This window comes from Rana temporaria, chromosome 1 (assembly GCF_905171775.1).
Source record: "Rana temporaria chromosome 1, aRanTem1.1, whole genome shotgun sequence".
NCBI classification, from domain to species: Eukaryota; Metazoa; Chordata; class Amphibia; order Anura; family Ranidae; genus Rana; species Rana temporaria.
The window spans coordinates 295013030-295030148 of record NC_053489.1 but is presented as its reverse complement, the minus strand read 5'-3'; the positions used below and the strand labels follow the sequence as shown (position 1 = coordinate 295030148).

Sequence of the window (17119 nt, the reverse complement as noted above, 5' to 3'; positions counted from 1 at the left end):
AGGATTTGAAAAAAACCTCTAAAGGTTGTCAACCTATACCTTGAAAGCATTGGGGCATGCTCAATAGCAACAGTCAGTGTTTTATAAAGACAGGAATGAAATGGCACACCATGTTATAAAACCGCTAGTAAGGTAGTGATTTTGTTCATATAATCTAGCATAGTATCAGAAAGCCCCTCCCTGTATAAAGCAGAAAATGGATCCACACTCCTGAAAGAGCTAAAAGAAGACTCAGAGGAGAGTGGACTCAAACAGGTTACAATGATCCAGGCTAGCAGGGTCTGGTCCGTAAGGAGGGCGAGTGCAAGCTGCCCATAGCATTACATTTAGGCCACTTTCACACTGGCGCGGTAGCAGTGTCGGCGGTAAAGCGCTTTTCCGCTAATTTTGCAGCGCTATTCGGCCACTAGCGGGGCAGTTTTACCCCCTGCTAGCGACCGAGAAAGGGTTAAAAACAACAGCAAAGAGCCTCTACAGAGGCGCATTGCCAGCGGTATAGCCACAGTGTCCCATTGATTTCAATGGGCTGGAGTGGTGGAGAAGCAATATACACACCGCTCCAAAGATGCGGCTAGCAGGACTATTTTTACCGTCCTGATGGCGTACCGCTCAGGGGGCTTTCACACTGGAGACACAGCAGCTGCTGTTTCAGGTCGGCAAAATGACCCAGTGTGAAAGGGGTCTTCTAGCTTTAAAACTGGGGTCTTCTCACTTTACCCTTACCTTTTGAGAGTGGGAAAGGTATATAATTGGCCCGAGGTAACCGAGTCATTGAAGACAGCAACAACTATGTTTATCTTGCAAATGGAGCAAAGCTAGGAACTACTGCACACTGAAGGCAGGAATAGATGGTGCAATGTGTATGACCCAGCAGTTAGTGACGCAGAACCTTTTTCTATTGCATAAACCCTTTCACACAGAATCTGATAGAATAAGCAAAACAAAACAATGGTGGTGCAAAACAGTGAGAAAAAACCCACAAATTTGGTATGCTCAGAATCTAGACAAAGTACAAGAGCCCTCAGAGACTTACTACGATTGTGGACATGGAGATCAGCTAACAAACTCAGTACTAAGGGACTGAAGAGTGCCATATGCAGGGTCTAGTGCCCAAGGGTCACACTGCAAGTTATCTTTACCCTGTCCATGGACATGTTAAATGTGCGAATCTTCTGGGACTGGGTCAAAACAGAGGTTGCGACAGGACCCCAGAGCCCATCAGAGCTCAGGGTCCAAGGGCCACATTACAGACCAGGCCCTGCATTTTTCAATCCAGCATGGGTTACTGGGTTACGGCCTTCAAGATCAAGGAAAATTAGCCAATCCAGATAACTGCAGATAACCGCAGCAGTATTTGTGAAGAAATCTTGAGAAAAAAAAGAAAATGGTTAAACCTTTTTGAGAAAAGTCCATCCTGCAACGGCACCAACAACAAAATTAAGCATTGTGGGGATGGGAGGGTTTATACCTGGCTCATTTTATTTGCCAGTGTCCAATTCCTCTGAAAGGAGGCAGTTTAACCCAGTTGTCTCTGATTTACTTCTCATCCTCTGTCCCTTATGGAACCATAAAAAAAAAAATCTGCATTTTAAAGTACACCTTTATGAATTAAAAAGGAAAGGTATCCACTTATATTGACTTCCAACAGACTTTCCAAAAACAAAGATTCTATTTTGACATAGATCTAGGCTTAAACCAGGGACATTGAAATGCGAGATTGCCCCTGGAAACTAGTACAACAGTCAATTATTGTTCTGAAAATACATACCAGTCTTCATCTTCAGGTATTTTTGGCAGTGGTGGGTTTAGGCAGTAAATGTGGTAGGCCATGTTACACTCATCACACAGCAGCTGCATATGGGCATCCTGCTTCCCTCCACACACATAACAGGAACAAAATCTGCATTCTGTTTCTGGGTCCGCTTTGCAGTACTTACATTCCGGACCACTTTTCCCTGTAAAATTAAAGTGTGATCGAGATCAGTTAACTGGCCAAATAAGAAACGAAGAGAGAGGTTCTAAATGCAGTTTTGTGTCTTGTAGAGCGTTTTTTCCTTGCTTTCTGTTCTGCCTGAGAGCAATTACACAGAGAAGTGAGAGGCCCTTAGAGAGGACACAGACAGCAATAGGCTGCATATACATAAACATAGCCTTACTTTGACCACCTACCGCAAGAAAACACGGCCGGGGGTCCACCATTCCTATCCTGAACGCAATTCAGAGAGGGAAGTTGAGGCAGGTTAAACCCAACTGCAGCAGCTCCTAAAACTCTGCTAAACGCCTGTGACTCGTAGGCTTTTATGGAGTTGAGATTCGGAGTTTTGGCAAAAAACGAAATAAAAAGTGCCAAAAGCTCCAAAACTCAATTTTAGGAGCGGTGGTGTACATGAGGGCATAAAATCCTGAAAGGACAAATCCTGATTCTTACCCCCCTCACCTTGTTTTGCATATTGAGCCCCAATTCAGGAGATTGTTTCATAAAGGTTAGGAAATAAAAGAACAGACAGGAAATTAGGAGAAATTACTAAAAGGGATTTGGACAGCAAACAAGGTAACAGAATGTATAACCTTTCCTCACTCTATCCAATTGAAAGTTTTTGCCACAGTTGGGTTTTAAAACTACCCCATAATGAAATGAAGCAAATTCTGTATACAAATAGGATAATGTGAAAAAACTCTGCAAAAGTGTTTGGAAAGCCATTTTTTTTAGTTGAATGCCTATCAGGTTATTTTGGCTGCCCGTGTCCTGCTAGGAAGATTTAGTTTCACGATCCTGGAGGCATGAGAGGAAGTCCCTTTGATGTAAAACACAATTCCCATTTTAAAGAGTTGTCCTAGAAACAGGTATTTCATTGGATGAAATTACCTTGACCCTTTGTTTTGGGGACAACTGTAAAATATTTGGGTTTCCAATAATTTTCTGTCCCAGAGATAATGGCCACTAAAACCATGAGAGGAGGGGGGGTCCAACCTTTCCATACTCAATCCAAAACTAAATTAATACTTCCCTTTACATACACTTCAAGTCACATGTCAGATACCATCCCTGTGATAATACCAGTGTTCTAGCAAAATTGAATCTTTACCATAATAAAATTAAAGGGGTAAGTGGAGTTGGCGCTGCTAATGCAAATTATATATAGGTGTATCACAGTAAATACCATAAAAACTAAAAAAACTATTGAAACGCTTCAACAACTGACAATTTGCTAAGTGCAAAAACAAGATACATAGGTATCCATACCAAGTATCAAAGTGCTATAGTGCAATAAATCAAGCGCTATAATATATAATGAACATGCATTAGTGATATTTCATATACATAGTATCAAATAAAAAGTCCATAAGTTCATATCAAACATTAAAATTCATTTTAGCATAGTGAAATAGGTGCTGCCAAAAGTATATGCATTTGAGCAGTGGCTTTGTTTTTATACATCATTTTCTCCCACTACGTAGTCTTAATAGTTCTCTGTTAATTATGTTCAGTCTAACAGTATTAAAGTATAATAGTATTTTAGAATAGCTACATGGTTTGTTACATATTTCACCTTAATGATAATTTGTGATTTGTATCTTAACTATTTATTTTATTAATAAGGTATATGGTTGCATTAATGGCTATTGCATAACATTAGGGAATTATGCACTAGAATGCTGTGTGCAGTGACCTATGAACTGTGGAGACATACATACATACATATATCACCCTCTTTAGGGGTTAAATGTATTCAGCGAGTATCAGGGAACATTATCCAAGATGGCCGCTGGTCACATGGTCCCGAGTTTCTAGGCTACCGCGCCCCATTTAAACTGAATGGGTGTAGCAATATGGCACTGCTTCCGATGACGTCTTGGTGGCAAAACGTGCAAGCCAGGGCTATTGCGTCACATCCGGTTTTGGTCCGTGGAACACATCGCAACCCGGACTTCCTGTTTTGACGATACACAGATGCTTGTAATCTGTTGGATTCTTCTAAGCATTTTACTTTTTCGAGCTAAAAAAATATTGGTATATGGAGTCACGCTATGAGTACAATTACGGTCTTTCCATGATAACACTGGGGGCGAAGGAGAGTGTAGGAGTTTGCCGTGAGGATTTCAATTACAGTCACTGGTACTGTGGAGGCTTGTTACCCCTTGTTGGGTAGAGTTTTCTGGCGAGTGTGGCACAAAAGGGGGCACGAGTGCGACACAAAGCCACTTCCCGAATTGCATGTACTTTGCCAGCACCTACTTCACTATGCTGAAAATAATTTTAATGTTTGTTATATACTGTAGCAATAGATTTATTGCACTATAGCACTTTTGATACTTGTTATAGATACCCATGTATCCTGTATTTGCACTTTGCAATTTGTCAGTTGTTGAAGCTTTTCAAAAAATTTTTTTATGTTTTTATGGTATTCACCACGATACACCTATATAAAATGTACATTAGCACCACTTGCCCCTTTAATTTATTTACATTTGAAAGCCACCCTTTGGTGGTTGACATTTAGTCCATAGCACAGAACCATTTTTCTTTACTCATATACATACATTAGTTTGTTCAATACATTTTTTACATCCTGCACCTTCTAATTTTCTCATCACTGTGGTTGAAAACAAATGCATATTTGACCCACCAATCATTAGAAAAAAGGAACTTTCTTAAAACCTTATTTTCTTAAATGATGTTTGAAATTCTACCCATCTATGGCCAGCTTTAGTGTCTAAACATTCTGCTGACAGAGAAATTAAATGGCTACTCTACCCATCAATTTAGACCTCATCTTCACGAACATGCATAGTCTTTTTTTTTTCCCCATTCTCTTATTTCTAGGTCTACAATTTCCAACATTTTATAAAAGAAAAATGTAATAGATTCAAAAGAAGCAGATACAATTGCCTACAGTCGAGTATGAATTTACAAAGCGAAAGAACTACAGCCTTGAGCTTGAGGATTTGTACAGAATGCTCTTTGCTGCTAGCATATAGTCAAGAGGACACATTTTATAGATCACTTTTTTTTGTCTGTTACAGAGCAAAAACACTTACTCTTAAAATCTCCATCTCCAGATGACAGAGGGTATGCCCCAGGCTTTTCGATCTTGTAAATTTCCTCAGAATAAACTATCTTACAATCAGTAATAGCATCTTCAGGACCACTGTAAGAAAAATAAAATCAATTTAAATCACTTTGAGTGTGTGGGAGGGGAGGAAGGAAGAAAAATAAAACGAGATAGATAGATAGATAGATAGATATAGATAAAGCCTGTTGATTTAAATTGGCTGCACTATATCTGGCTCATGGGACATTTTGGCCTTTTGTGGGTTTTTTACTGTGCGTTTTTCAGCATTTGACCCTAGTTTTTTCACATGGCAAATTGTGCGTTTGCTTCTGTGTTTGGTGTGCTGTTAATTAATGGCACTGAAAGCGCAACTCGTAATTGTAGGTGTATAAACATGGCCATACACTACGCAATCTGATTGTATATTTAGTGAGAAGGGTGATCACTCGTTGATTGCATTTTATTTAAAAAACGTGCACATGGGAGTGGGAGGGTGGATGATGCAGGGTGTGTGCTAATGAGATCAGCTGGTCAACTCCAGACTTTAGGTCCTGACACAGGAAGATCAGAAAGAAAGACATTACTTATGGAAGCGTGGACTTAGACAAGAAAAGTAAAATGCTAGATTTAATGGAAAGCTTTGATATTTTTTTCGCCAAAAAAACAAAAAGTACATGCTATATTGGTGCATAGGGAAGCTGGAATTTAGAAGAAAAAAAAAAAAAGTGCTCAAAAAGGTGAACTTGCCCTTTAATTCTGAACAGCTACATCCTCAGTTATAAAAGGAAGTGCACACTTATGCAACCACATTATTATTTTTTTAATTTATTTCACCCCCTTCCCCCATTAAAGATTTCAGTTTATTAGGTCACATTAAGAGGAGGAAAAGGTTCTGAAATTATTCATCCTTGTCTCATTTTTTTTTTTTTTTACATCAAATTGAGGGACCCATGAATGCCAACATGTACCTGTGACATACCGAAGCAGAGCATGATCCTCTCCCTTTGGAAACTGGGCCACAGGGCAGTATTTCAACATAATAACGACCCCAAACACACCTCCAAGACTACCAATGCCTTGCTAAAGAAGATGAGGTTAAAGGTGATGGACTGGCCAAGCATGTCTCCAGACCTAAACCTTATTGAGCATCTGTAGGGCCTCCTCAAAACGGAAAGGTGGAGGAGTGCAAGGTCTCCAACATCCACCAGCTCCGTGATGTCGTCATGGAGGAGTGGAAGAGAATGTCAGTGGCAACCTCCATGCCCAATAGGGTTAAAGTGGTTGTAAACCCTTTCAGACCACAGACCACTTTTACCGACAGGTAAGCCTAGGTTAAGGCTTACCTGTAGGTACAAGAAATATCTCCTAAACCTACACGGTTTAGGAGATATTTGCAGAAAAGACTGCACCGATGTCTACGGCTCTGAGTGTGCCGTTAGTGAAGGCGATCGTGCCATGTGTGGGAGTGACGTCATTGCGGCTCCAGCCAATCTCAGCACAGGAGCCGCGATACCCGGAAGTCACTCCGGGAGTAATGGCGATGGAGGAGGCGAACGAGGGCCACTGCAGAGGCTTCAATCTCAGGTAAGTACCTCATAATGAGCAAGTATGCTATGGATACTTGCTCATTATGCCTTTGTCTTGCAGGGTTTTTCTTCCTCTTTAAGTGCTGAAAAATAATGGTGGCCACACAAAATATTGACACTTTGGGCCCAATTTGGACATTTTTACTTCCGGGTGTACTCACTTTTGTTGCCAGCAGTTTAGACATTAATGGATGTGTGTTGAGTTATTTTGAGAGGACAGCAAATTTACACTGTTATACAAGCTGTACACTCACTACTTTACATTGTAGCAAAGTGTCATTTCTTCAGTGTTGTCACATGAAAAGATATAACAAAATGTGAGGGGTGTACCGACTTTTGAGAGATACTGTACATACATACACACTTCTGGATGGACTGCCACGGCAGTGCAGTGATTTGAATGGGCGTCTGCCCACACCTGCTGATCGGCGAGGAGACACACAGAACGGAGCTCTGCCTATGCAAACAAGGCAGAACTCCATTCTGATGGGAAAAGGGGGGCGGTAACGTTGGATGTTTTTTCACCTTAATGCTTAGGATGCATCAAGGTGAAAAAACATTTACCTTTACAACCCCTTTAAGGCAAGTCTTTCATATTGTGCTAGTATGCAATAGATACTAGCACACGATTACATTGCTTCGCAGGGTGAATTTTCTTTTATTTACTTTAACCTCTTTGAATGCCATTACATATTCTCTACATCACTGGATAGCCAACAGATGGACAGCATTGATGTTTAGAAAACATCCTTGGTAATGTATTGAAGCATAAAATGTACTATAGACTATCACAAGACACTGGAGTTGCTATAAAAAAACTGAAAAAAATTAAAAATTACAAAGCATTACCATATTTCCCTCTATTTCACAGTTAATACATCAGCACCATCATAGCTAGAAGGTATGCTTGTTAAAACAGGAGAAATGCGATCTACATTTTGCTACATACATGTATGCATTGAAAGCCCTAGATTAGTCACAGAAAAATCAGCGCGAGGCACATTACTTTTAGACAGTAGGATGCATTCCTCGTGCTACCGACTCCAATATTAGAAATCTCGGTAATAGCAATGGATAATCTCCCAGTGCAACAAGGGGTTATTAAGGTCAGACAGAGCAGTAACAGGCACTCATCAAGAGTGCCAGATTATGCCCACCTTTTCTGCCCAGCTGCTCGGGCAGAGGATGATTGAAAGGTCCAACCATTCACAGAATGAAATAGAATCCATTGGACCAATAAAGCACTGCTGCACCACAAGATTACAGCAGCAGGGGGTTCTATGAACAAGGCTTGTAGACAAGCCAGCAGCACAACAGATACTGACCAAGTAATGTTCCCTGTGGTGTTTTTTTTTTCCTTTTCTGTGGGACTGAACGTGTGCTTTAATGTACAATGTCCTTTTTTGCGTGAAACCCCTTTGTATGGCACTACGAAAAACAACTGTTGAAATTTGTAATAAAACGTGCGATCACATACCCCAATAAAATCTTCGCATAGACTTCCTTGTTAGTTCTAGAATGTTCCTTCAGTTCTGTTACTTTAGCATCGAACCAAAACCCACGCTCCTCTGGATTCTCCATGTTGTAATTCACCATTACAATGTCACTCACTTTGAGGTCGCTCCACTTCAAGATGGTTCTTGCTCTGGGTCGCAAATTAGAGCTCTCAATCTCTACAACTCCATTTTCAGGATAACTAAAGCAGAAAATAAATCAGCAAGTCAGTTAAAGAGTCTAGTCTCTACGATTAAGCCTTCAACAGGATAAAGTGTGTTAAAGGGGCGGTCTCCCATAGGTGGAGACCAGGCTGAAGCGATTTCACACACTTATGACTGTGGAGAACATAAACAGAGTGCAGGGATGCACCATTTTGTTGTGGAAGGACTACAGAGCTTGATGAGCCTTACAAGCCAAACCAGCAGCTGGCATTAGATATTCAACCAGCCAGGGTAAAATACTGGGGTATCCGAGTAGTACTTTTCTTTTTCGAGTTTACTAACTTTGAAGTACAGTAGAATTTCCCTGAACTGCCCAACAAGAAAAAAAAAAAGGAACACCATAAATTGATAATTTACAAATCTGTTTACTATTCGCATGGTATGAATGTACATGTACTTTCACTGGAAGAGTTTATATGCAAATGTTCTATAAATACACCCCATAGTACTTAACGAGACTTGTGTTTCACTTTGAATTTATTTTTCTTCTGATACTGACTAGCAAGCCATTTTTTTATGAAAATGTAGCCTACCTAGGAATGCCCACCGATCCATCAAGGCATTTTCATATCTGAAAAACTCCCAAGAGCCAGCCCACTGCTTGCCAAGGATAAGGGCGCTCCTAAAGAGGAGTACTGAGGCAAAGTGCTGTAATGTTTTTATAAAGTCTTGGGCACTGTGGTTTTCCATGCCAGCTGCTACTACAGAACACAGCAGGCTCTGCCACCAGAAAGGATCTACCTGCATTGGATATAGAAGCACAGACACCCAGTGGTAACAGAACCGGGTTTAAATAAGGTATGTAGTGAAAATATATTTCATTAACATGTTAATGAGGAGGGAAAGAAGAGCAAGAAAAGGTAGGGAAAAAAAACCCTGAACTTTAACCATGTTGAACTTTGTGGGGTAGATTCAGATACAAGATACAACGGCGTATCTCCTGATACGCCGTCGTATCTGAGTGCGGGGGGTCGTATCTCTGCGCCTGATTCAGAGAATCGGTTACGCATAGATATCCCTAAGATCCGACTGGTGTAGGTGTCTTACACCGTCGTATCTTAGGCTGCATAATCACGCTGGCCGCTAGGTGGCGCTTCCGTATAGTTACGCTGGGAATATGCTAATTAGGCATTTACGCCGATTCAGAAACGTACGTCCCGCCGGCACAATTTTTTACGTTGTTTACGTTAGGCTTTTTTCGCCGTATAGTTACCCCTGCTATATGAGGCGTAGCTAATGTTAAGTATGGCCGTCGTTCCCGCGCCGAGTTTTGAAATTTTACGTTGTTTGTGTAAGTCGTTCGCGAATAGGGCTGTATGTCATTTACGTACACGTCGAATCCAATACGTCCTTGCGGCGTACTTTAGAGCAATGCACACTGGTATATTTTATGGACGGCGCATGCGCCGTTCAAAAAATACGTCAAAAATGCCGCCGTAACTAAGGGCGCAAGTTCTTTCTGAATACAGAACTTGCGCCCAAAGTTACAGCGGCATAACGTATCGGAGATACGTTACGCCCGCAGAAAGATGCGCTCATCTTTCTGAATCCGGGCCTGTATTACTATGCAGTTTAAAGAAACCCTGCTGCTACATTTCCAAAATGAAAATCTATGTCAAGGCCATGTTTTTAGGATTGAGTAGGGAAGGGATAGAGCCTGTTAAGTTTGCATTGCAGTCTGTGCCCACCATTGGGAAAATTCACTCTTATATTTGTACAGAAATGTCTTTCAGCAAGGGTAAAGCCATAATTTTAGAGTTGTTACAAGAGCAAGAGTTGGGGTAAATCATCCAATGGGGACAAATGTTGGGACATATCCCTCACTTTAGAGAGATTATTTCCTATTGTGTCTCCAGGCCAGGAAGTAAAAGGGAGAAAAAAAAAAAAAAAACACACAGCAAAAAAAATTATCTGATTAGAGTTGTAACCCTTCCACACACAAAAAACAAAAAACCTTTGCCAAACATACACTTTAACCACTTCAGCCCTGGAAGGTTTTACCCCCCTCATGACCAGGCCATTTTTTGCGATACGGCACTGCATTACTTTAACTGACAATTGCGTGGTCATGTGACGCTGTACCCAAATCAAATTTATGTCCTTTTTCCCCACAGAGCTTTCTTTTGGTGGTATTTGATCGCCTCTGCGGTTTTTATTCTTTGCACTATAAAACGGGAAAAAAAATATTTTGAAAATAAAAAAAAACAATATATTTTTTACTTTCTGCTATAGAACATACCCAAGAAAGAAAATTCTTCATCAATTTAGGCCAATATGTATTCTGCTACATATTTTTGGTAAAAAAAAAAAAATTCCAATAGGCATATATTGAATGTTTTATGCAAAAGTTATAGCATCTACAAACTATGGGGTATTTTTATAGATTTTTTTTCTTAATTTTTTTTTTCTTTCTGGTTTACTAGTAATGGTGGCGATCAGCGATTCATAGCGGAAATATGACATTGCAGCGGACAAATTGGAAACTAAATTGGGGGACCAGTGACATTAAAGGGGTTTTCCACCCATTTTGTACGTTTATTAAAAGTCAGCAGCTACAAAAAGTGTAGCTGCTGGCTTTTAATAAACCGACACTTACCTGCTCCACGGCTCCAGCGACGTGCTGGACGGGGCTCCGCTCCTCGCCCCCCCTCGCCGGCCGGCGTCTTCATGCTCAGTGTGGGCACCCGGCCGTGACAGCTTTCGGCTTCAGGGCCGGGCACCCACTGCGCATGCGCGAGCGGCACTGCGCATGCGGCGCGGCCCGGCCCGGCGAGGCGCCGTCTGATTGGACAGGCGATCGCCGAGGACCTGTCACGTGTCCTGGGCGATCGCCTACAGCAACCCCTTCCTGTAGGTGATTAAGCTTAATCGCCTAGGCATCCATTACTTGCCATTGACAAGTGCTTATAAAGTTCATGTCATGGAGTCGTTAAGAAAAGCTGGTATTGGATTTCACATATGCTTGTATTTGTAACAATTGTGAGTACTGTATTTTAGCTTGTTAACCACTTGCTTACTGGGCACATATACCCCCCTCCTGCCCAGGTGAAATTTCAGCTTCCGGCACTGCGTCGCTTTAACTGACAATTGCGCAGTCGTGCAATGTGGCTCCCAAACAAAATTGACGTCCTTTTTTCCCCACAAGTAGAGCTTTCTTTTGGTGGTATTTGATCACCTCTGCAGTTGTTTATTTTTTGCGCTATAAACAAAAAAAAGAGCGCCAATTTTGAAAAAAATTCCACAATCTCAGAAAATTAGAATATTGTGAAAAGGTGCAATATTCTAGGCTTAAAGTGTCCCACTCTAATCAGCTAATTAAGCCATAACACCTACAAAGGGTTCCTGAGCCTTTATATGGTCTCTCAGTCTGGTTCAGTAGGAATCACAATCATGGGAAAGACTGCTGACCTGACAGTTGTGCAGAAAACCATCATTGACACCATCCATAAGGAGGGAAAGCCTCAAAAAAGGTAACTGCAAAAAAAGTTGGATGTTCCCAAAGTGCTGTATCAAAGCACATAGAAAGTTATGTAGAGGGGAAAAGTGTCAAAGAAAAAAGGTTCACAAGCAGCAGGGATGACTGCAACCTGGAGAGGATTGTCAGGAAAAAAAACATTCCAAAGTGTTGGGGACTTTCACAAGGAGTGGACTGAGGCTGGAGTCGGTGCAACAAGAGCCACCACACACAGACGGATCCTGGACATGGGCTTCAAATGTAGTATTCCTCTTGTCACCCCACTCCTGAACAACAAACAACGTCAGAAGCGTCTTACCTGGGCTAAAGAAAAACACACCTGGTCTATTGCTCAGTGGTCCAAAGTCCTCTTTTCTGATAAGAGCAAATTTTGCATCTCATTTGGAAACCAAGGAGCCGGAGTATGGAGGAAGAATGGAGAGGCACACACTGCAAGATGTTTGAAGTCCAGTGTGAAGTTTCCACAGTCTAATGATTTGGGGAGCCATGTCATCTGCTGGTGTTGGTCCACTGTGCTTCATTAAGTCCAGGGTCAACGCAGCCGTCACACAGGATATTTTGGAGCACTTCATGCTTCCTTCCACAGACGAGCTTTATGGGGGTGCTGATTTCATTTTCCAGCAGGACTTGGCACCTGCCTACACTGCTTAAAGCACCAAAACCTGGTTCAATGACTGTGGGATTACTGTGCTTGATTGACCAGCAAACTCGCCTGACCTGAACCCCATAGAGAATCTATGGGGCATTGCTAAGAGAAGGATGAGAGCCATGAGACCGAACAATGCAGAAGAGCTGAAGGCCGCTATTGAAGCATCCTGGTCTTCCATAACACCTCAGCAGTGCCACAGGCTGATGGCTTTCATGCCACGCCGCATTGAGGCAGTAATTGCTGCTAAAGAGGCCCAAACCAAGTACTTGCTTGTTTATACTTTTCAGAGGACCGATATTGTTCTAGGTACAATCCTTGTTTTATTGATTGCATATAATGATCAACATTTTCTGAGATTGTGGATTTGGGGTTTTCATGAGCTGTAAACCATAATCATCACAAATCACGGCTTGCACTATCTTGCTTTGCATGTAATGAGTCTATCTCATATATTAGTTTCACCTTTTAGGTTGCATTAGTGAAATAAATTAACTTTTGCACGATGTTCTAATTTTTCGCGTTTCACCTGTACTGGTCTCAGAGATAGTATATATTCCGTTGGTCAATGATTCAGAAAACACTGTTAGCCTGAGGATAACTATTACAGTATTTTGAAGATACACACAGAACATGAAGCCCATTGGTGTTTGTGCCTGCATTGGGAGTACATCGGCTAGGTACATTAACCAGCAGATAGGGTTCATTTGAATCCTAAGAAGAAAGCACCTGCTTCATTCCTAGGGGAAGATTCAGAAGCAGCAGCAATAAGAAAACAGGACAGGATAAGTTTGCCTACATTCAGTCTCTGTCAAAGCTTCCCCCTGGGCACAGGCTGGTTCATTTTGTATCCACAAACTGTAGGGAGTAATGTTCCTTAAAACATACTAGCACAATAAAAAGCTCTAAAGGACAGTTTGATATACAAATAGATTTCTCCAAATATCAAAATCAGTATTTACATCATATTCTTACCGCAAGGCTGTACTTACTCATCATATTTTATAAAATAAGATACATCTTCATCATCCACATAATCCGAGAAAGAAGTAGAAGGGCCAGAGTCCGACATATGAGAATTCTCAACGGAATGATCCTCGTTCACACTGCCATTAGTCCCCTTGTAAGAGTTGCCCCCCTTAACATGAGCCTTGCCATTTTTCTGTCCTTTTGCAGCTCTTGTAACATTTTCAACGCGCGCTTCAAACCAGGATCCAATGGTTACATCGCGGACATCCACCAACTCATTGATCTACAAAGACACAATAAATAATGAATATGAGCACGTCACTACAGTAACAGAAGCACTGGAGTTTTTTTTTTTCAGCTGTAGCCAGAATTATAAAGATGAGATTAGTCTGAAAAATTTACACTGTTAAATGAAGCACTCCAAATGACTGTATGATGCCACAATGAACACCATCTATTAATTCACAACCAAGAGGCTGAGCAAAGTCACACAGCTAATCAACTACAAAAAAGATCCAATAGTTTTAGATGCCCATAATCTGACTTCTGTTATCAACAAACAACTGGTAACCCAAATTAGGTGCAGGTTACTGCTTCAGATAAAGAAAGTACCTTAGTCAAAATAATTATTTATCGGCTATGGCTAGGTTATAATTTTGTGTCAAGAACCAGGTCAATGATTGTTTGGTATAGATGTTCATAAACAGCATACGTGTATTTATGTATTTTCTTGCATTTTGTATGCTCAATCGATATTGACTATATCAGGGATGCCTTCGCTGGGTTACAAATAAAATTGCCTAGGCAGCTACCTACAATTATCTGCGCCTCCTCTGTATATAGTAATGGCATGGATTGCGGTTCTCATTTATTCAGTTCCTGTGTATGGATTAGAACAGTTTTGTGATTCACTGCCTATATAAGCTGAAGAATATGAACAAACGCATTTATATCTACATAATACAAAATGGCTTCCTAAGTCATGCATTACCTTACAAAATGACAGCCATGTAATGTCTGAGTAATAGAAGTTCATGATAGGAGAATATGTGAAATCTACACACCCCTGTAAAAAATGTCAGTTTTCTGGGATGTAAAAAAAAAATGGAGACAAAGATAAATCATTTAACTTTTTAAAACCTTTATTTGACCTATAAACTGTACAGCTCAATTGAAAAACAAACAATTATTTTAAGAGTAAAAAGAAAATAATGTGGTTGCATAAGTGTGCACACCTTCTTATAACTGGGAATGTAGCAGTGTTCAGAATTAAGCAATCACATTCAAACTCGTGTTAAATAGGAGTCAGTACACCTGCCATCATTTAGTGCCTCCGATTAATCCCCAAAAAAGTTCAGCTGTTCTAGTAGGTCTTTCCTAACATTTTCTTAGTCGCATTCTTCAGCCATGGTCCGCAGAGAGCTTCCAAAGCATCAGACGGATCTCATTGTTAAAAAGGTATCAGTCAGGAGAAGGGTACAAAAGAACTTCCAAGGCATTAGATATACCATGGAACACAGTGAAGAAAATATGGCACAACAGTGACATTACCAAGAACTGGACATCCCTCCAAAATTGATTTAAAGAGAAGAAAACTGGGCAGGGAGGCTGCCAAGAGGCCTACAGCAACATTAAAGGAGCTTCAGAAATATCTGGCAAGTATTGGCTGTGTGGTACATGTGACAACAATCTCCCATATTCTTCAGATATCTGGCACAAAACCGTCAGGGTTCTGCTAGAAAGCTGAACATGAAGAGGAACTTCATCTTTCAACATAACAATGACCCAAACTATACATAAAAATCAACAAAGGAATGGATTCACCAGATGATTAAAGTTTTGGAATTGCACAGCCAGAGCCCAGACCTAAATCCAATTGAAAATCTGTGGGGCGATTTGAAGAGGGCTGGCGCCCCACTCTACCTTGCCCTAATCAAGCCTTGTAAATTATCTCCTGAAATTACACGGTTAAATGTTTTATGCAGAATCAAGTTACAAAAATAATATAAACAACAACTTTAACAATATTAACATAAAATTAACATAAAGCATATCAGTGCCACCCCATCAGTTCAGCCTATCAGTGGCCATCAATGCAGCCCAGGAACTAGGATGTTACATTGAGGTCTCAAATATATCAAATATAAAAAAAAGTCTAGAATGCACCTCCTTCAATTGAGAGTGCCCTGTTAGCAACCCTCATATGCATATGAAATAAATGGGATACCTTAAATATCTACGTTTTGTGAACAATAATATATAAAAGGTGCATCATAAACCAAAACTATAGCTATAGATTTTTTTATACATTTGGTTTACGATACACCTTTATATAACCTAATCATTCACCACACGTAAATGAGGAAGGTAGAACATTCTCAAAAAAAGGTGCATTATAGACCTTCACGTTTTTTGAGACCTCATTGTAACATCCTAGTTACTAGCAGCACCACACCAATTACCATTACATGCTGGCTAATAACATAGCAAATTCTATCAGCTTTAGATTGCAAAAAGGACCAAATGGATCCATGTAGCACATCAACAATTTCTGGCAGGTTTCCTTGACACTTTGTCATCAAAAGCTAATTGACGCTGCCTAAAACTGCCATGTGCAGGGTCTAGATTACATCAACTAAAAAATGCTCTGAATTAAAAGGGGTTGTAAAGGTAAAAAAAAAAATCCTTAACTTCCTTTACCTTAGTGCAGTCCTCCTTCACTTACCTCATCCTTCGATTTTGCTTTTAAAATGTCCTTATTTCTTCTGAGAAATCCTCACTTCCTGTTCTTCTGTCTGTAACTACACACTGTAACGCAAGGCTTTCTCCCTGGTGTGAAGAAAGCCTCTTAAGGGGGGAGGGGGCGAGCAGGCAAGTCAGGACACTCTCTACTTTGCAGATAGAGAAATTAGCTGTGTGTTAGTGGGCGTCCTGACACTCCTGTTCGCTCGCCCCCTCAAGAGGCTTTCTCCACACCAGGGAAAAAGCCTTGTATTAGATTTTATTCAGGTATTTACCAAAACATATTTAAGCTACAGTTATATAATAGATACGGGCTGAAAGCGCACACTCAGGTTTTTTTTGAGGGTATGTACATCCAAATCGGAGGAAGGGTTTCAAAAAGGGTGTCAATTGCGACAGTGCTGTAGAGAAAAAAAAAAAAAAAGCAAAAACAAAAACGCAGGATTAATTTAAAGGGAAAAGTGCTTCCCTGATTACCATTGCCTTTTTTTTTTTTTCACTAAAAACAAAAAATATTTATTTTTTAGCAAAAAAACGATTTTTTACTTCCTTTTTTCTGCAAAGGAGGGAATAAAATCCATCTCTTCTCCTAGCAAAAGCGGAACATACAGTTAGAGCTGCACGATTAATCGTCAAGAATCGTTATAGCAATCTTTTTCCCGTTGCAATTCTCGACACAGGCTTTCACGATTTTCGACACGAAAATAATTTCCTGTCTGCTCTCAGCCAAAAGTCAAAGTCCGGGCAATCTGCCAAGTTTTGAAAACATTTTTTATCAGTGGAAAGTTAAGTCTAAACATTGTATCACATCAAAGGAATAAACTTCTGTATGTAAATTAGGGAAAGTTTAACCACTTAAACACCAAACCTTTTTCTGACAGCTCTTTTCATGTTAAAATCATTTTTTTTGCTAGAAAATTTACGAAGAA

The 17119-nt window shown here is 40.5% G+C and overlaps 1 protein-coding gene across 1 annotated transcript in view; it reads right to left on the bottom strand.

The window, feature by feature from the left end:
- The window catches only part of UHRF2 (ubiquitin like with PHD and ring finger domains 2), a 110379-nt gene that overhangs the window by 41232 nt on the left and 52028 nt on the right, over positions 1-17119 (bottom strand). The window contains exons 3-6 of the mRNA XM_040357613.1: positions 13472-13731; positions 8118-8336; positions 5041-5150; positions 1769-1955 (exon numbers count right to left, since the gene is read on the bottom strand). Coding sequence (XP_040213547.1) covers positions 1769-1955; positions 5041-5150; positions 8118-8336; positions 13472-13731 — 776 coding nt within the window. The remainder of the gene's footprint in view (positions 1-1768; positions 1956-5040; positions 5151-8117; positions 8337-13471; positions 13732-17119) is intronic.